Source organism: Humulus lupulus, chromosome 5, assembly GCF_963169125.1.
Source record: "Humulus lupulus chromosome 5, drHumLupu1.1, whole genome shotgun sequence".
Lineage (NCBI taxonomy): Eukaryota > Viridiplantae > Streptophyta > Magnoliopsida > Rosales > Cannabaceae > Humulus > Humulus lupulus.
In genome coordinates this window covers 6,372,982-6,392,867 of record NC_084797.1, presented here as the reverse complement: position 1 = coordinate 6,392,867, position 19,886 = coordinate 6,372,982, and the positions used below count along the sequence as shown (strand labels likewise).

Sequence of the window (19,886 nt, the reverse complement as noted above, 5' to 3'; positions counted from 1 at the left end):
CCAAGACATGGAAAAGTATGGCGACTGATACCAACTGTTAGATTAAAAATTAATCTAGATGCATAACAATCTTAATGCAAAATACACAGATTGTTATATAGAATTTAGAGGATCGAAATTGTATACCTCTAGCTATTGATTTGATGAACCCCAATCTAAAAGCTTTAGATCTACAAAAGGGAAGAGAAAAAATAGAACGAGTACACAGGCTTCCAAGCTCTCACTAACTCTTTTAGATGGAGTTACTGAAAGTCAAAATGAGCAGTGAGCTTGGGGATTGGTATTCTATATTTATAGAGTGAGAGACCTGCCATCAGAGTCTCTGCCACAGTTACAGAAGTTGAGATATTCTCTCAACTTAATTGAAATATTCCCTCCATTTAATTAGAAAATTCAAATAGGGTTTAACAGATAAATGTTGACCATTAATTTTGATATATTAAATGAATAAAAAATCAATTAGTTGTAACAAATTGATTTTTAATATATATCGTAAAAAAAATATTCCAACAACAACTTCCAACTTGGAGACATGCAAGGACCAATGTAGATCATATGATTATTACCGTTCTCAAGTTTTGTTGTGGTTCTAAGGCTTCGAGTATAGCACTTTCATCTTCAACCCCACACATTTTTCTCCAACTTCCCAAAATTATATCAAGCACTAAACAATTATCTTCGCTGACACCACAATTAATATTATTGAGACCTATTGTCTTGACCTCAGCTGGGCTTCCTAAATATCTGCCTCCCTTTATACAACCAATATACTTATGTCTAAGGTGCTTCAAACTTTTCAAATCTCCAATATCAAAAACGAATTTTTCGTGCTCATGTAGCACCAACATAAATAAACATAAATAAACAGCAACCCGATATAAATTTAGGGTTCTCAAGTTTAGAATAATTTTGGAGCTTTACACATGTAGCAAACAAAAACGAATAAAGGGAAAGCTATGTACACACATATCACATCCTGGATAGAAACCAATGCAGTATTAGATTAGAAAAAATGGGATCACAATGGGGGTAACCAATTCTTACTCCCTAACACACCATTTACAACATCCTCGAGATCAAAAGACAGTAAATTTGGACAGGAAAACTATATATATAACGCTTGGTGAGGCCGGAAGCTTGTTGATTATAACGCTTATATAGAGCTTAATTTGTTGATATGCAATCATAGGATTATTCACAAGACCGAAAACCCATGCGTGCATTAGATAGATTATTAATTATACATTATAGTGAGCCGTAGCTAAACCTTACAATTACTTTCTGATAAAACGAACCAAAGAAAGCCACACATATGCAAATAACAGTGTTCACTAATACCGTTTATGTATGTTATCAGTTGACACATATACTGAGCTTATTTTCTTGCGCCTTTTTGTTCTTCATGTAACGTCGAAATTGTCGCTGAACACAAGTAGCTGCGAAAGATTTCAAGCCCTCGGATGACATGGTTTCATTTGTTGAGTAGCATTGAAAGAACTTGAGCCAGCAACTGGAGAGCACATGCTCTAAGTCAATTGCCATTAGAGCAAAGGCTTCAACTTTGGTATGTGATTTGACATTGGCAGTAGAGATAGGAAAGTCTTTATAGGATGTTGAGTTTAACTGCCATTCTATGAGTTCATTTCCATAGTAATCACTTTTTTGTAGACGATTCATAGGAATGGTACTACTTCCAAAGGTCCATACCACACCTTGTGTGATGAAGAGTACCATATCAATAGGCTCTCCCTTTCGAATGATATAGCTTTTCTCTGAGTATATGACTGGCTTTAGATATTTGCATATTGTTTCATAAACATATTCGTTTATGTTTTGAAACAATGGAACCTATAAATACAATCAATTATTAATGTAAAACTGAAACTAAATATCAAATTTAGTAAATATATAGAAGATAACTTACTTTTTTCAAGAGAGGGAAACATATGTGTCTCTTTATAGACATTCCTAGTGTCGGAGGAAGAGTATGCAGAAGATGTTGGATGTCTACATCTTTTCCTTCTTGCAATCTAAACTGTACGTATTTCATAATCTTTTGCTTTATATCCTGAGGAATTTCATTTTTTGATATCCATAATTCTACCTTTTGCCCCATTGTACTCCTCTCATGCTTTTTCACATCCAATAATTTGGTCACCCAAGTTGCAAATGCCTACACAAATGAATGAAAATAAGTATAGAAATTCAACATTATCAATAAATAAATGGAAGCTACCATATCTTAATAATCATATATAAGTTATAACTATTCATTTACAAACCTCATTCTTGTGTTGGCCATGATCAGCATGCTCTTCAAGTAGAGAAAATAGATGTTTGACATCAAAATCTTTGCCCTCTCTAATTGTTCGACTTAGGTATCTGTTGATGAGTTTCTTTTTTTGCGGTGGAAGGTCATGGTTTGATAGATAAGAATCTACTTCTGGTTGTATGATGTTTATCTTTCTCCTAGCCTCTTCTGACTTTATAGTTTCGAACTGCATATATGTCTGTAAAATATACATCAAGAATATTATTAGTTCCAACAATTCTAGAGGACTGAGACTCACTAAAAAAGCTATATTGTCATTGAAATATGGTGAGGGCATCATGGAGTTTAAACTTACAACTAATATAAATAAATAGAGAGAGATAGGCTACGTTAGGAACCTTTTTTTTTTAACACACCCATATGTCCTTTTAATTTTTTTATTTTTAGTACATAGATTAGTTTTACATAACCCAAATTTTTTTATATGGTCACGTATATTATAGTTATTTAGGATATTTTACAAATTTTTAAAAACTTCTAAATAATTTAAGATGCAAAAAACATAGTTATAAATAGCTTATTTTACATTCGTATGAACAAAAAACATGCACGAGTGCAAAATACTATTTGAATCTAAATTTCGACACTCTAAATTATTCATAATTTTCTAAAAATTTATAAGATGTCCTAAATAAATAAAATATACATTCCTATATACATACATTAAATATATATACATATTTATACAAGGGGTTTTGTGAAGGTGCCTAATTGAAAGTATGGCAAACCATGAGATATGTTATGATATCAGCAAACTCAAGATAGTAGCATTTATAGTAGCGTTTATTATATATTATAGAAGTTATGAAGAAAAATAAAAGAGGAAAGGATTAACCAAGATTAAGGAGTACATACCTGCAAATTTCCAATAAGATATAAAAATAGAAGTAAACCCAAGATAGAAATGAGAATTGCAAACAAGTTTTCTTGTACGTTGCTACTTGTCTCAAGGTTTGAGCCAAAAGAACTACAAAAATAAAACCAAAGCATTAGATATCAAAATTAGAAATGTAACATCTTAAATATTTTTAGAAGATTATTATACAATAAATATGTATGCATATATATATCTTCAGACCTCAAATTTTTTAAACCCCACCAAAAACTACGAGTGAATTTCTGGGGAAAATCTGTTTTGTTGACTATACGAGACTCGATTGCTTCAGAAAATATTCCAAAATTGAAGATATTTGCATTTGGTGGATCAACAGGGCAAAACTGCTTTAGTTTTGTCACATTCACCATGGGATGAGGTCCAAGACAGTCAAAAGGACCAGGTGTGCATTCTTCTGGTCCATGTTCTAGACAGGTATGGTGCCAACAAGCTGTCTCACGAAAAATTGAATAGAAGTACCAAAAGGCTCCAAACACCTAATATGATTGTACATATTATATTACAAGCAACTTTATTATTAGTATTATAAGACTAAATAATCATAAAAACAAATATTTAATTATGACACACGTAAGTATTGGCCTGGCCATGCAATAACAAATATGAATATAAGAAGAGATAATAATTCTTACATGACCAAAAATAATGTAGAGGAAAAAGAAGAAGGCACCTCTGACCCATACACGTCGAGTGAGTGAGTCAAAAACCTTCCCTAGTTCTTTGGCTGATAAGTACACACGAAGAATCCGAGGCACGTATTGGAGAAGAAGTATTAAGTTGATGAACTTTCTTGCAGTCAAAGATCTTGATCCTGTAATCTTGGAGAAGTACACTAAAACTATCACCTACACACAATTGTTAGTACATTAGCTATATACAATATTCGATTCGGGTAAGCATTGGCATATTTGGATAGGATACGTGGCCCAATAAGGAGAAGCCACTTAAACCGAGCTAGACTCATAAAAAAATATATTAAATAAACTACGGCAAGTGCAGAGAGATGTATATATAATAAAAGACTAGCTAATAAGTAGGTTAGTGATATATAGTTACCTGAGGAAGAGGAAGAATGGCCAAAACATCGATTAGAAGATAATACCATGGAAACTTTGTGAAAATGGATTGATGAAGTTCCTTGGACGTATTCAGTGCACTTTGAAGCCGAAAAACAATATGTAAAACATAAGAGAAATCGGTAAGAGATCGTAAAACAAGAGATATAATCTCCATTTTGTAGTCTCTGTCGAGGCACTTTTTGTCATCGTTTACAATTGGAATGTAAAGGAACAATGGATCAATTGAGACTCCAACTACACATGAAGCCAAGAATATCTTATTCCATAGGCGAGAGTATGTTGCCCATGGATTGTATATTTTGTCTACTTCTCTTCCATCTGCAGTGACTTTGAAATTATCTTGCTTTGCATTATTGTCCCTAAAATTATGGAAAATATATATGCATTAAAATCAATGTAAGAACATAAATATAACATTGGACTGTACGTATATTTCACTAAGAATCATAGGTTAGACATATATATGTTCTCATAAATGGATTAATATTTTCACACACTTGTAAAGTGGGATACTCTAATATGCCAAACTTTTAAATTCCTTGTTAATATAAATATATATATATATATATATATATCTAAATACATAGCAGTTGGTTTGTTTAATTATTTTAGTTTATTTATTTATTTATTTTTCTCATATCCTAAAACATGACTTAGTGGAGATTTAGTTAGATAGTAGAAAAAATAAAGGTAAATTACTATTTTGGTCCTTTCGGTTTACGCTGATTACTATATTTAACTCTCGGTTTCTAAAAAAGCTAACAATAACCTTCTAGTTTTTAAAATATTAAAAAATGCCCCCTTAGGTTTATTTTTACTTAATGTTTCCTTGATAATGATAAAAATACCCTCATTTAAAATTCATTAATATATTTATTTTTTATATAAATAATCTATAAAAATGATTATACATAAACTTCTTAGAAATCCAAAATAAAACTATATTTTTTTAGCTAATTTTATAGATTTTACTTATTTTTATACTTTTAGATCTTCTCAATTAATTTTATTTAATTTGAGAAAATCTAAAATTAAATAATAATAATATCCAAAAGCTTAAAAAATATACTTTTATTTTAGATTTTTTAAAAAGGATTAAGTTTAATTATTTTTATAGATTATTCATATGAAAAGTAAATAAAAATGTGATTTCTGTAGAAGAATATCTTACTTTTTGTTGTGATAATTAAAATTATAAGTAGCTGGAGATGAAAAAAATAGTTAGTATAAAATTATACTATTTTTGTACAAAATTATAATATTATAGATTCATCATATATGGAAAACTAAATATGGTTGGAATCCCCTTTCATCACTAACGCTAATTAATTAACTTTTGTATAGATATTAAGAAGCAAAAGTTGAAAATATATATAGTACTCATGAGTTGTAATTACACTTTTAATTTCACTTATAATATAGTACTAGCCAAACGGTGTTTTAATTTGGAAGAAGAAAATATATACTTACCGTGATGCGACCAAACCCTTGTCTTCATCAAGATTGCTCATAACTCGATCAGTGTATAAAATCTGCAATTTATATCTTTATCAAAATTATAAATTGCATACGAAGTAAGTAGCTCTATATCAAAATTAGACGTGTATTTATATTTATACATTGTAATCAGAATGAAATGAGAACAACTCACCAGAGAGGCTATGGTGTGGCCAAGAGCAAGGTGACTATCGATAAAGGATAAATCTTTTCCTTACTTTTTTTCATTAGCTTTATACATATAGACGACTTAAAGACGACGACTTCTGTATAGCAACGTGAACAATTAATAATTTTTTTTAAACAACATATAAATTTATATAATATATATATTTTTAAAATAAATAAATAACATATAAATAATTTGCTTTCTCTCTTATCCGTCGAATAACTTTTTTTTATACTTTTGTTGTTTTCATAAATTTTTTTATTTTGTATGAATTATTTATTTTGGAGAAGAGATTCGAATTAGGATATTTTTCTGTCGAGGGAATTACTGTACATATATGACCAATTATTTTGAATTCTTAATATGTGATTTTTATATCTTCTAACTTTATATTTTTGAGACATTTTTTTTAGAGTAAAAGATTATTCTCATCAGTGAAGAATTATATAGTAAAATATTTAGATGTATATATTCTTTTTATTAATGATATTTTTTGTAATATTTTAATTCAAAGACTTCATTGCTATCATTAAAAAGGAAAAGAGACAGCTATATACAAATCAAAGAAAGAAGACTTGCATTATTGCATATGCTTAAGTCAACAGTCTGCGTGGAAAACACTTACATTAATAAAGATACTGTAACCATGTGACGTGAAAGTAATTAATGTCTTTTTTCAGCTTTCTCATTGGGTCAGAGTAATCCTATGGTTGAAAATTCAAAAGAAAAATCATACAACTTTATCGTATGGAAACTTTTTGCCTTTTATTAGGCCAAAAAAATAAGTAGAAAGGGTGATCAATAGTAACTAATTAATATTAAGAGAAAGAAAAAATGGCAACGAATAATAGTAATGCTGTGGAATAATATATCAAGCTAATAGACGGTAACTCGATCTTTAGATTACTTTTTTTTTTAAAACTATATTTTAATCATTTTCTTAAATGAAATTTCAAAATTTAAGGCCTAATTTTAAAGAAAAAATCATCAAATTAGAGTAGTTTTACCAATATATGTACTATATGTCTCTAAACTTTTAAAAATACATGTGTCCATATAAAATTAGATGTTAAAATATACACTACAAAAATCAGGGCCTATACCGAGAACAAATGTCCTCGGTATAAGCCGAAATGTCCTCGGTATATCTTATACCGAGACAATGTCGTCGGTATAAAGTTGTCGGTACAGCCGCGTCGGTAAAAACAAAACGTCTACCGACGACATTCAAAATGTTCTCGGTATACGTTTTACCGAGGATAATGTCCTCGGTAGAAAGTGACAAATGTCCTCGGTACAACAAACCTCAATTTCTCATCGTACTGGTACATACCGACATCTTGGTGGTATATACCGAGGACAATGTCCTCGGTATAGACTTGTCCCCAATTTTTTTTTATATTTGTTATTCCCTTATTTATTTATTTATTTTGAATTAAATATAAGAAAATAGAATAAAATTAAAACACTTATATTAAAGATATAAAAAAAAACATAAGAGTGTATTCGTTGAATTAAAATAAAGACTTGTCTTAAACATGATAATGTAATAGTCAATTGTAATAAAATTCATACATAAGTCCTACTGAGTCGGTGCTCCAACATCAGGATCATCGGGTGGTGGTGGTGGGGCAGATTGAGATCCCGGGGTGATACAATGAGTCCGGACATGCTCCTCTAACTGTCGAAGACGCTCTCTCATCTCAGACAACTCTTCATCTCTAGTTTGTGAAGGACGAAAATCAAATGGAGTTCGGTCCCTTATGTTAAGGATACGTCCATATCCTTTCTGGTGGCCCCGTCGTTTTCCGAAGACATTTTGTACCAAAGATATGTCTTCATCTTCAGGCGCACTCGAAACTGGTGTGGAACTCTCAGTATCAGTTGCCTGTGTCTGCTGTGTGTCGCGGTATGCACGCAATTCCTCCTGTGATACAATGTATAATGTAATTAAAATTTTGAAACAATTAAAAATTTGAAAAATGTTTAAAAAAACTTAACGTACCCAAGTATTTTTTGCTGTCTCTGTCACCCACCCTGTGCCTGATTTATGGTGAGTATCCATCCAGCTATCCGGGATGGACTCAAGTTGCCCAGTCTCTAAATTGCGCTGTCACGTACATATATTTTTATAAAATTAATAATTAAACGTAAATAAGAAAAATAAACTAAAAAATAATTAATTAACTAACCTTTTTATAGCGTAAGGCTGGGATTGACTGAGAACCTCCATAGCTAAGCTCTTTCAATTTCTTTCTATTTTCCTTGTTGACCACAGAACGTTTCTGCAAAAAGTTATCGTTAGTAATATATTTAATTAAGATAGTTAAGTTTAGCAAGAAATTAATACCGTAATTTCTGGGCGACGGAAAAAATCAATTGCTTTTTGCCACTGCGTATCCGTGCAACCACCATAACGATTTTGTGGCCCATTAATCGTTAAGTGCTCTTTAATATCGTACTTCCAGTCAGAATACTTTTTAGCACACGAAGTATCAATGCCTCTCAAGATCCCAGGCATATGCCCTTCTCCATATCTAGTACGCCCAATATCAAACAAATCATCCTAATTTACAAACATTTATTAGTAAATATCATATATAACATAAAATAAGAATTAAGATAAAAATACATAAACTACTTACTTCCAAATGTGCAAGTATTCTTTCTTTCGAGGCATTTGGTACTTTTGACCATTGAGGACAGTCCGGATCTGTGTACTGTCGAACAAGTAATCCGAGCTCTCTTGAGAAATTTGAGCTGTACTCTCCGATCTCTTTATATGTTCTCCCCCGCACATCCCACTCGAGAGGGAGAGGACGCCCCAACTGTTCCCTCTTTTCCCGCGTGTTCAATCCCTTATGGCGTCCACGTTTACTTGGAGGCGCTATTGTATGCAAATTCAATATTTTAAAATTAATATGGATTAATTGTTAAATTTTAAGGAGTATATCAATGTGTAAAATATTACCTCGTTCACAATCAGCTGGGATATCTGCCGGTCCACGTGGAGGATCGCATCCTCCACCATCACCCCCGTGAGATTGAGCAATAACATCAGCCATATCTGTCAAATTAATCGATATTAAAATTACATTTATCAGTTAAAAATGACAATATAAAATTATTTATTGTTAAAAATAATTACTTCAACATATTATAAAATTACCACTTAATTATCACTATAATAATCTTCACTATCATCATCGGTTTCTATGTGTTCATCTTCCTCTTCATCATCTTCATATTCAACCTCCTCCTCCTCCTCCTCCACTTCCTCTTCCTCCTCCTCCTCTTCTTCTTCCATTTCCTCCTCCCTCTCCTCCTCAATTGCAACATTATCTATCTCAACAAATTGTAATGGAGCCCCCGTACGTTCAAAGCTGATTTGTGGCAACGGTCCAAGATCAACGAATAATTGGAAATTAGAGGAACTAGTGTCGTGCATAACATCTACTTCTACATCCTCCGCTTGTTCTTCAACTAGTGGGATGTCCCACACATTTCTGTGATGCACTTCTTGGACGACTTTCCAATGAGATTTATTTTTAAGGTCTTCAATGTAGAAAACTTGGTTAGCCTGAGTTGCTAAGATAAATTTATCATCTTTGAAGGCCTCCGAACTGGTTTTGATACTCGTTATGTTTTGCTCAAACTTTAATCCTGAAGACCGATTAGTGTCAAACCATTTGCACTTAAATAATACAACAGAACAACCAGAAAGATAAGACATCACTAAAACTTCTTCCAACTGGCCGTAATAAGTACTATTTTCGACACCCGCTACAGAGACTCCACTATTTTGAGTTTTGCGATTCTTGTCCCTGTCATAACACAAAAATCTTACTCCATTTACAACACACCCAGGGTACGACGCAACACGAGTTGAAGAACCGTTTGCTAAAGAGATTAATTCTTCATCTACTTCCAAGGATCCTGTTTGTCGAAGATGATAAATCTTATTATAAAACCAATTAGGAAATTCCTCTCTATGTAATTGGTCTAGGTTTTCAACACCTCTAGTCTGTAAAATTTCCCTATGCTCTCTGCAAAAAACAAAAACAACTAATTTAAGAGCTACTAATAAGAGTTATAATAAACATGCAATGAAATGATGAACTACTTTAATTACTTACCGAAGATATGGCAAGATCTCATTGCAGTTGTTTAGAATATACCAATCTGCTATTTTCTTCACTTCATCTTCCAAAATTGTCAATGATTTCTTACCAATTGGACGACCCTGAGATCGAAAGACCGACATCTTTTTAAGTGATGGACCAACATCTACATTTCGGTCTGGACGATTGAACTTTGTCTCAACACCTTTCAAGTACATGGAGCAAAATGTTAATGCCTCATCAACCACATATCCTTCTGCTATTGAGCCCTCTGGACGTGCTTTGTTACAGACATAATTCTTCAATTTTTTCATATACCTTTCAAAAGGATACATCCACCTCATGTGAACCGGTCCTCCAAGTATTGCTTCTTCCGGTAAATGTATTAGTAGATGGACCATGATATCGAAAAAAGCAGGTGGGAAAATATTCTCTAACTTGCAAACAATCTCAACAATTGAAGTTTGGACTTTTTCTAAATCTGAGACTTTTAGAGTTCTCGCACAAATGAGCTTGAAGAAAGTGCATAACTCAATAATAGTTGTACTCATTGATTTCTCTAGGAATGCATGCACACCAACTGGCAAAAGGCGTTGCATAATGATGTGACAATCATGCGATTTCAAACCAGTTATCTTATTGTCATTGTCAATCACATTTTTCCTTAGGTTAGATCCAAAACCATCTGGAAACTTCACTGATTTAAGAAATCGACAAAACTTTTGGCGATCTTCAACAGTGAAAGTGAATTTGGCCGCAGGCTTTTGTATCCGACCATTCAACTTCCTCAGCTGTAACTCTGGTCTCATCTTCATCTTCTCCAAGTCTACTCTGGCACTAACTGTGTCTTTGGTCTTATTCTCCAGCCCAACTATTGTGCCTACTAAACTGTCACACACATTTTTCTCAACATGCATAACATCTAGATTGTGTCGCAGCATTATGTTGGCCCAATATGGGAGCTCAAAAAATATACTTTTTTTCCGCCAACCAACTTGCTCTTTTGTACGCTTTCTTTTTTGGCCGCCATAACTGACATGCTTACCAGGAAGAGAATCAGGTATAAAACTCATTTGTGTGAACATTTCTTGCATGGTTAATGGCTGTGGTGGTAATCTCTTTTCAACGACACCATATGTCTTCTTGTCCCTTCTAATGACATGTCTGATTGGTAAAAAATGTCTATGACCATAAAAAGCAACCTTCTTTTGTAAACGAATAGATGGTGTTGCCACATTGCAAGTAGAGCAAGCATGATAACCTTGAGCAGTCCATCCAGAAAGGCTACTCCTTGCTGGGTAATCGTTTATAGTCCACATCAAAGCTGCCCGAAGAGTGAAGAAACTGCCATCGACTGCATCTCGAGTCTGTACACCAGTCACCCATAATTCTTTTAACTCATCAATCAATGGTCTTAAGAAAACATCAAAATCTTTTCCTGGCGAATGAGGTCCCGGAATTAATAAACTCAACATGAAATTAGTTTCTCTCATGCACAACCATGGTGGCAAGTTATATGTCGTCAACACTACTGGCCACATACTATAAGACAGACTCATATTACCAAAGGGATTGAATCCATCTGCAGCCAATCCAAGCCGCACATTCCTGGGTTCCATTGCAAATGTTGGATTATTTCGGTCAAAGTCCTTCCAAGCTTTCCCATCAGCAGGATGACGCAATACACCATCTTCTTTTATACGTTGCTCGTGATGCCATCTCATATGTTGAGCAATGTGCCTCGATGCATATTTTCGCATTAACCTAGGGGTTAAAGGAAAATAACGCATCACTTTATGAGGCACTTTCTTTCCCTTGGTGTTCTTGTCCACCCATCGATCCTCTCCACAAACAGGACATTTGCTTTTTCCAGCATGTTCTTTCCAAAACAGTGCGCAATCATGCTTGCAGACATGGATTGACTCGTAGCCCAATCCAAGTTTCCGCAACAACCTTTTCGCTGCATAGTGCGATTTTGGAAGCTTATTTGGGGCTGGAAATGCATCATGTAACAACTCCAGCATTCCATCAAATATTTTGTTGGGAATTTTTCCCAACACTTTGAAATGCATTAACTTCACTAGGAAATTCAATGAAGTGTAATTTTGACACCCGGGGAATAATGGAGCCTCGATCTCAGCAAACAAATCGTTATAATGTTGCCCACTCCTGTAGTCAGTTGTAGGTATCTCTTGACCGCGCTCATTCTCCGCTTGTTCGTCATTGTCATTTTGCATAAGATCAGTGAGAACATCCATCATCTCATCTTCATCATTTTGATCTATCCGAGCTCTCATTGGTATTATTTCATCCTCTCCATGCCAATGCCAATTGGTATATTTCCGTAGAAAACCATTTACAAAAAGATGATTTTCTAATACATCAATTGTCTGAAATTCAACGTTGACACACCTCCTACACGGACATTTCACCAATCCCCTTGAGTCAACGCACTGCCGGGCTCTCTGGAGAAAATCCATCACACCAGCCTCATACTCATCGGATAATCGATCTGTCAAATTAATCCAACTCTTGTCGATCGACATTGTATGAATGTAGCACTGCACGGAACACTAATCATCAAACTTACAATCAATTTGTGTGTGTCCTAATTCAGAGAGAGGCAAATGTAAGAGTCTTCAATGACTCACCCTCTCTAAACGGGTCTAAGGCTTCTTGTGATGAACACTAAAAAAATATAATATTATCACTATGTGATAATAATACTATTATATCTTTGGTAATAATTTCTTATTACCAAAGAAAAAAGCAAATATAATTAAATATGTTTTTTTAATGTCTTATGCTTTTTGAAGTTAATTATGTTGTTTTATGATATCTAACTATAATATATTTCAGTGTAAATATTATTAAACTTATTTAAATTTGACATATTAATTTAGTATTTATTAAATTACATATTTTACTTATGCTTTATTGAATAGTTTGATTAATTTAAACAAAATTTCTAAAATTTGTTTAAAATTTATTTAACTACTTTAGGATTAATTTTTATTTTTATTAAAATTTAGTTGCATAATGTTAATGTTAATTTTTTTTATTCTTAATTTTAAAATATATTATTTATATAAAAAACATAAATTATTCAAAAATTGAAAAAAAATATTAAAAAAAATACAGAAAAATTAAAAACAACTAACAAATAATATTAAAAACATATTTTTTTAATTTTAATTTTAATAATGATTAAAACTAACAAATATTAAATTTAATTTTTTTAATTTTAATTTTAATTTTAATAATGGTTTTCTAATAATATATTTGTTAATTTTATTTAATCAGAACTAACACATATTATTTTTTTACATATTAATTTAGTATTTATTAAATTACATATTTTACTTATGCTTTATTGAATAGTTTGATTAATTTAAAAAAAAATTCTAAGATTTGTTTAAAATTTATTTAACTACTTTAGGATTTAATTATTACTTAAATTATTTAATTAATGTTTATTTTTATTAAAATTTAGTTGCATAATGTTAATGTTAATTTTTTTAATCTTAATTTTAAAATAAATGATTTTACTTATCAATTCACTATTTATTAAATTAGAAATTTTATTGAGTACTTCTACTAATATTCACAATATCTCTAAATTTTACAATTCTATAAAAAATTCGGCAGCATAACGACTATATTTTCATCTATCCCAAAATTTAAAATCCTGCAAATAACACATAAAAAATATCCAGACCCAGATCATGCAGAGAGCATTACAAATTCATTTTAAATAACTATATAATTTATAATTATTAGTCTAAATTTTATTAATTATTCAATTTTCTAACCAAAATATTAAAATTCTACTAAAAATTAACAACAACAAATTAATCATCAATATTCATAAAATCTGAATTTTTACTACTAACATAAGCAAAAAAATTAAAATTGACAACAACAACATACTAACATTACCACCAAAATTTTCAAATTAACACTCAAATATTTAATATGTTTACTAATATGTTTAATACACATAAAATTCACCAAACACAACATAGAATTTATTTAAAAAAAATACTAATTAATCATTTAACAATTTTCTAATTCCTAATATCATTTTTACTAATACTTATTTTGAAAACCTAAAAATAAATACATTCTATCTAATATAATTATTTCAGATTTTTATTAAAATTAATATTATATTATTTATATAAAAAAACATAAATTATTCAAAAATTGAAAAAAAAATTAAAAAAATACAGAAAAATTAAAAAAAACTTACCAATGACTTCAATATCTTGCTAGCAATCCCTATAATCCAACAAAAACCGAATACCCAACCTTCAAACAAAAATTAGAAAATATCATTATACAATTTCATAAATATATATATATATAAAATGAATAAATAAACCATACCTTCAACAAATACACAGAAATTCCTTCACCCTTGGCAATTTTGGGGCTTAAAACCGAGCTTTTATGGAGGAAAACGACTATAATCGGCGGAGGGAGGCGGAGGTTTCGGAGAAAACCCAGAGAAACCAGAGAGGAAGGAGAAGGGGCTTCGCGGCTGAGTGTGATATTTATAAACCCTATACCGAGAACATGTTCTCGGTATAGGTCCTCGGTATAGCAACTAAACCTATTCAGAACCGCGAAAATGTCCCGCGCATATGAAATGTCTATACCGAGGACATGTTGTCGGTATAATGTTCTCGGTATTGAACCTTTTTTTTGTAGTGATATAAGGAAAAAGTTAATTATGAAGTGTTGCTATTTGGTATTTTAAAATATTCAATATTATATGAATTGACACTTTAATTATGATTAATGTTAGAGAAATATATTTATATTCTAATGGAATTATGAAACCAAAATACAACTTTAAGTCAGAAATATAAATTGGACTTAGAAAATTGATAAATAAATGTTACAACTCTAATGTAAAAATTACAAGTAAATAGAAAGCATCCATGAAATATAGAAGAAAAATACAACTCAAAAACAGAATGATAAAAGTAAATAGAGACTACAAAAGCTAACAAAAAAATATTAAACTTTTGAGTTGGAAATTATTCTAAATTAGTTATATACTAATTAATTGATAAAAGCTAGCAATTGTTTATATTAATTTTATATATGTACCTATAGTCCTAAGACCCTACAATTTCCAACACATTAATTTCCACCACACATGCACCATTATTATTACATCCAACGTAATATCAAGTGACGTAGCTCGAAAGATGCTTAGTGACGACACTTACTTTTTGTTAGTGAGACAACGTAATATTGATGATTGGATTGGGAAAGTTCTTAATTTGTTTGGTAGGAAAGATTAATTTTATGAGAGGAGAGAGATGAGTAGAATGAGAGGGAATTGAAATTCTATTTTTAGTAATTACAAAATTAATTAAATTATGTGAATTAATTAAAGTGTGAAATGGTAATTAACTGTTTAACCAAATTTTAGTTCTGTCGGGACAGAATCTGAACTTGTCACAACAGAAACTGAACACAATAAAAAGACAGTGCAAAACAATAAAAAACACAACGAATTTTTACAAGGTTCAGAAACTCTTTCGGATAACCTACTCCTTAGGGCCACGCCCAAAGAATAAAACAAATTAATAAAGAATCACAAGTACAAAATGTTGACTTAAACAAAACAAGACTCCATCTTGAGATTTGTTGCAACTTTGTTGTACTTCTCTTTACTAATCTGATCTTGAATGAAACGCTCAACCACTTGAACCCCCTTCAATGGCCAGTGAATGCTTGCATCCTCCCGATGCAAGGCTTGTAAAAATCTTCTCCCGAATACTATAGAAGTTGTGTTCAAATTACAATGTATATTCACCCATGAACGTGGTACAAACTCACCGCATAAACTAAACTCTCATATTTTTACAAGATCACGTGAATACAATGATCTTGAATACAAAGAAGGAACTCTCACAAATATTACAATATACTAACAAATTATGCATCTAAGAGTTCCTTTTTTCTCATTGCCTTTAGAACCGTATTTATAGAGTCATTTTTCGTGCTCATAAAGGCTAAGAAAGAATCTCCTAATAAATGCAAGAATAATTGAAGATATTCTTGATTGATGAAGAGTTGCATTTTTTAGAAGATGATAATCCAACAAATACGATTTTGGTGGGGACAGCTCAAAATAGAAAGAACAATTAATGACATTAAAGATTCAGATTTCTGAATTTCAATTCTTAAGCTGCACGAAAATATACAATCAAATATTCCAGAAATGACTTTGAGTAAGTACTGAATATTTGCAAGATATAACTTCCCTTTATAATCAAATTGAGACAATATAAAACTAAATAAGGAAGCTAATATAATTCGAAATTTACAAAAAATGAAAGTGAATTTCCAAAAATTACAATAAAAGGAAACATAAATTGATCTTTTAATTAAAAATATATTTCTATAAAATATGTCAATTTTAAGATTTACATGAATAATTAATTAACTCAGAAAAAGGAGAAGAAGAGATTTTTAGAATATTTAACAGTTTGAATTTTATATGTAATTTTTATAAATCTATTCATTTTCTGTTTTTTTTTTATTTGAAAAAAGTAACACAATTAATGGTGCTCAATTTTGCTCTTTAAATATTTGTTTTTTTACAACAGGAACTACTTTTCTAAATTATGAGTAACAAAGTTAGAAATTTAAATCAATTTGAATTTCTTTAAAAACCTTCTCCCTCAAACATGTTTAACAAAATATAAACCAAATTAATCACTACCTGATTAACGCCCAAAACGTGCATCCATTAAGCGGTGGTTGTAGTATAGATCGGACGGTCGATTCTACAAAGAGGCAAAGAAATAAAGTTAAGAGATAAATAATGTGAGGAAAATAGAACAAGTGATATTTTTGTTGTTTTTTAGATTTAAATATTAGAAATAAAGATAGAATAAAGTGTGATGTAACAATAGGTAACAAGTAGGAAGGATCAAGAGTCACTAATATTCATACTTATTTATTTGGATCTTTGATTCACAAAAATTATACAAATGGATGGTCCACATCCCAACTATTCATTTGGACGACTTAACATTGAAGCACAAATATATTTCACAAAAATGAATTTAAGTGATTAGTATTCTTTATCATGGAAGGATAAGATAAATCTTATAATAAATCTAAAAACGACAGTATACCATTGGCAATAATGCAATAAAAGATTGTACATAAAACCTAATACAAATATTACTTTTACTATATATAAAATACATAGAAAGAGCATGAATAATTCTATATAGATTTAGCAAAAGTAAATATATATGAATGAGATTGAGAAAATGATAAAGATATTATATATATTATTTTCCCTAATTTGATAATACATAGAAAGTGCTTGACAAAATCTATATACTATTAGTAAACTTAAATAAAGATAACAAGATGAAGAAATAGAGATAAAAGAAAATAAATCATTCAAATATATAAAATTAAACACATGGTGAGTCAAAAATACCAAACAAAGTCATAGTTATATATGATTATCCTAACCTTCTTAATAAGGTTAGCCTATTATGCTAGACATTCTCATTAAATTCTAGAAAGAAAATATGAGAAATGAGACTAAAATTTGGTAGAGTTTTGCTACCTAAAAATTACATGGTAAATGTGAAAGAAGAGTCCTTATTTATAAAAGGAGAAAATGACTAAAAAGAAATTAAACAACAAAATGGAGTTTACAAAATAAATCTGAAATATTAATAACAAAATATGATTTTAAAAAATAAAATCTTATTATTAATATTAATCTAGCTATTTTGGTGAATAATCATTTTTCCATTTTTCTAAAATACCACAAAATATGAGCTTTAAAGCTCAAAAAGAGAGGTGCAAAACCCAAAGTGCATAAAAGGTTGGGCTAAAATGACTATTGTAGCTACAAGTTTGACCCAATCAGCAGCCAATGGAGAGGCACCACGTGGGCGCTGGCTGGGGCAGGAGAAGGCCGAACTGGGTCAGTAGGCGGGTCGTCGGGTCGCTCGCGGGTCAAAGGCTGCTGGAGAAGCTTGCGGACAGCTGGCGCACGCTGGAGGCAGCAGCTAGGCACCCTAGGCGATGCGTGGCGGGTTGTGATGATGACACTTGGCGGCTGGGCAAGGAGAAGAAAAGGCAGATGTTGCTGGGCTTGGGCCTTCGGATTGGGCCAAAATGCCATATTTTCTTTGTTTCTTCAATTTTATTTGCTTTTTTTTTCTTTGTTTCCAAGTGCCAAAAATATCAATTGAATCCTACAAAATAAAACAAATTAAATTAAAATTAAATATTTTCTTTTATAAATTAAATCATATTAATTCCATGAAAATATTAATTAGAACTTAATTTATTTTGAATATTAAAATCAATAAATATGTATTTTTTTGGCACTAATCACCACCAATCATAAAAATTTAACAAACATGTTTCAATAAATTAAAATAAATATAAAATAAACTAAATAGTATTTATATCCTAATATTTATTTAAAAAAAAATCATAATCTCTCAAATAATCAATCAACGTCATATAGGGGTGTGCATGAGATGGGTGAGGCCCAAGACAACTAAAAAAAATATTATTTTTCTAATTTTTACACAAATAATATTTTACTAAAATTTTGGGTTATTTTATGTAAAAATTGATATATTTTTTTAAAAATTTGGAGACATTTTGCATATAAAATTAATATTTTTCTAAAATTTAGGAGTATCTAAAGGCAGCATCTTAGGCATAAGTCTGGCCCACCTATAACATATAAATTAATATAAATTAATTTACTATGGCTTTTATTAAATACATACTATAAACAAATATATCCAACAAATAATAAATGCTATAGTTTATTATTCCCACATTAGAAACCTATAAAACTAGAAAGAAATAAGTATTTAATAAAAAATGTCTGTTAAACATTAACAACACGTACATAATCAAATATATAATATGCATTTAAGTTTTCTTTTAACAAAAACAAAAACTAATATGGACAAAAAAAATATTATATAAACAATGGACTTTATAATACAACTATGGCTGATACAGAGGGAAAAATCAATGTCCAATCAAGTTTACATAAATTACATCTCATATAACTTTATTAATTTAAAAAAATTGTTGATTGAATGTAGAAAATGTCAGAAGTGGGATTTGAACCCACGCCCTCGTAAGAGAACCAGAACTTGAGTCTGGCGCCTTAGACCACTCGGCCACCCTGACTTTTTCTCTTCGTTTTATATTTTAATAATCTTGGTTAATTAATGCTTAAATTAATCTAAGACAACTTGAGTTCAAACAGTGGTTAATGCATGAAATAATCTATAATGTATATTTAAAGACATATGAGTACCCCAAGCTCTTAATTTATTACAACTTCATTATTATTTATTGATCACTATTATAATTATGAATAATGAACATTGTTTCAAAAAACTAACAACCAAAACTTACTTTGTAACATAAACAATTTTATTATTTAACAAACTTTAGCACAACAATTACAGCCAGCTATTAGAATAATTAAAAAAAGCACAATATAGATCATTGCCTTTTTTTTTTTCATGTCTTCCGAGTGTGCTGTAGGAAACTAACTATAACACACATAATTTACAGAACCTACTTTACTGTGACACACATGTTCTTAATCTTCTGTTGTCTCTGCAGCACACAACTTCATCTCAAAACATACTTCACTATGAATAAATATCTAATATATTCAAACTCCTTTAACAGTTACAAGTTTTAGAGGAATATCTACTAAATTGTTGGCAAGTTCAAGAACTATAGTCTTGCACTC

General features: G+C 30.7%; 2 protein-coding genes and 1 non-coding gene across 6 annotated transcripts; all 3 read right to left on the bottom strand.

The window, feature by feature from the left end:
- Window positions 1-1,191: 1,191 nt before the first annotated feature.
- LOC133834314 (cyclic nucleotide-gated ion channel 1-like) lies at window positions 1,192-6,042 on the bottom strand. Its single transcript, XM_062263888.1, has 9 exons — window positions 5,958-6,042; window positions 5,777-5,838; window positions 4,284-4,665; window positions 3,860-4,072; window positions 3,411-3,703; window positions 3,188-3,299; window positions 2,283-2,510; window positions 1,925-2,173; window positions 1,192-1,848 (listed from the first exon to the last, which is right to left on the bottom strand). The coding sequence occupies exons 2-9, from the start codon at window positions 5,815-5,817 to the stop codon at window positions 1,354-1,356; spliced, it is 2,013 nt and encodes a 670-aa protein (XP_062119872.1). The 5' UTR covers window positions 5,818-5,838; window positions 5,958-6,042; the 3' UTR covers window positions 1,192-1,353.
- Window positions 6,043-7,427: 1,385 nt separating this feature from the next.
- On the bottom strand, window positions 7,428-12,957 carry LOC133834305 (uncharacterized). Of its 4 annotated transcripts, XM_062263878.1 has the most exons (6): window positions 11,355-12,951; window positions 8,618-8,859; window positions 8,323-8,538; window positions 8,165-8,257; window positions 7,978-8,082; window positions 7,428-7,899 (listed from the first exon to the last, which is right to left on the bottom strand). In XM_062263878.1, exons 1-6 carry the CDS (start codon window positions 12,637-12,639, stop codon window positions 7,555-7,557), a joined length of 2,286 nt encoding a protein of 761 aa, XP_062119862.1. In that variant the 5' UTR covers window positions 12,640-12,951; the 3' UTR covers window positions 7,428-7,554. The 4 variants fall into 4 exon arrangements, 3 of the variants coding, with proteins under 3 accessions (XP_062119862.1, XP_062119860.1, XP_062119861.1); XR_009893331.1 differs by lacking the exons at window positions 7,428-7,899; window positions 7,978-8,082; window positions 8,165-8,257; window positions 8,323-8,538 and adding exons at window positions 8,944-9,039; window positions 9,142-10,018 and having other exon boundaries at window positions 8,838-8,859; window positions 10,109-12,957; XM_062263876.1 differs by lacking the exons at window positions 7,428-7,899; window positions 7,978-8,082; window positions 8,165-8,257 and adding an exon at window positions 9,142-10,018 and having other exon boundaries at window positions 8,511-9,039; window positions 10,109-12,957.
- A 6,268-nt stretch (window positions 12,958-19,225) lies between these two features.
- On the bottom strand, window positions 19,226-19,309 carry TRNAL-CAA (transfer RNA leucine (anticodon CAA)). The gene has a single exon. It is a non-coding gene; the product is annotated as a tRNA-Leu (tRNA).
- Between the last annotated feature and the right edge of the window lie 577 nt (window positions 19,310-19,886).

Coding starts and splice junctions, on each gene's coding strand:
- LOC133834314 (XM_062263888.1), bottom strand. CDS start 5,817: ATGAGCAATCTTGATGAAGACAAGGGTTTGGTCGCATCACG. Junction 4,666..5,776: donor AAGGGTTTGGTCGCATCACG/GTAAGTATATAT, acceptor CCATAATTTTAG/GGACAATAATGCAAAGCAAG. Junction 4,073..4,283: donor CCATTCTTCCTCTTCCTCAG/GTAACTATATAT, acceptor AATTGTGTGTAG/GTGATAGTTTTAGTGTACTT.
- LOC133834305 (XM_062263876.1), bottom strand. CDS start 12,639: ATGTCGATCGACAAGAGTTGGATTAATTTGACAGATCGATTATCCGAT. Junction 10,019..10,108: donor GAGATCTTGCCATATCTTCG/GTAAGTAATTAA, acceptor TGTTTTTTGCAG/AGAGCATAGGGAAATTTTAC.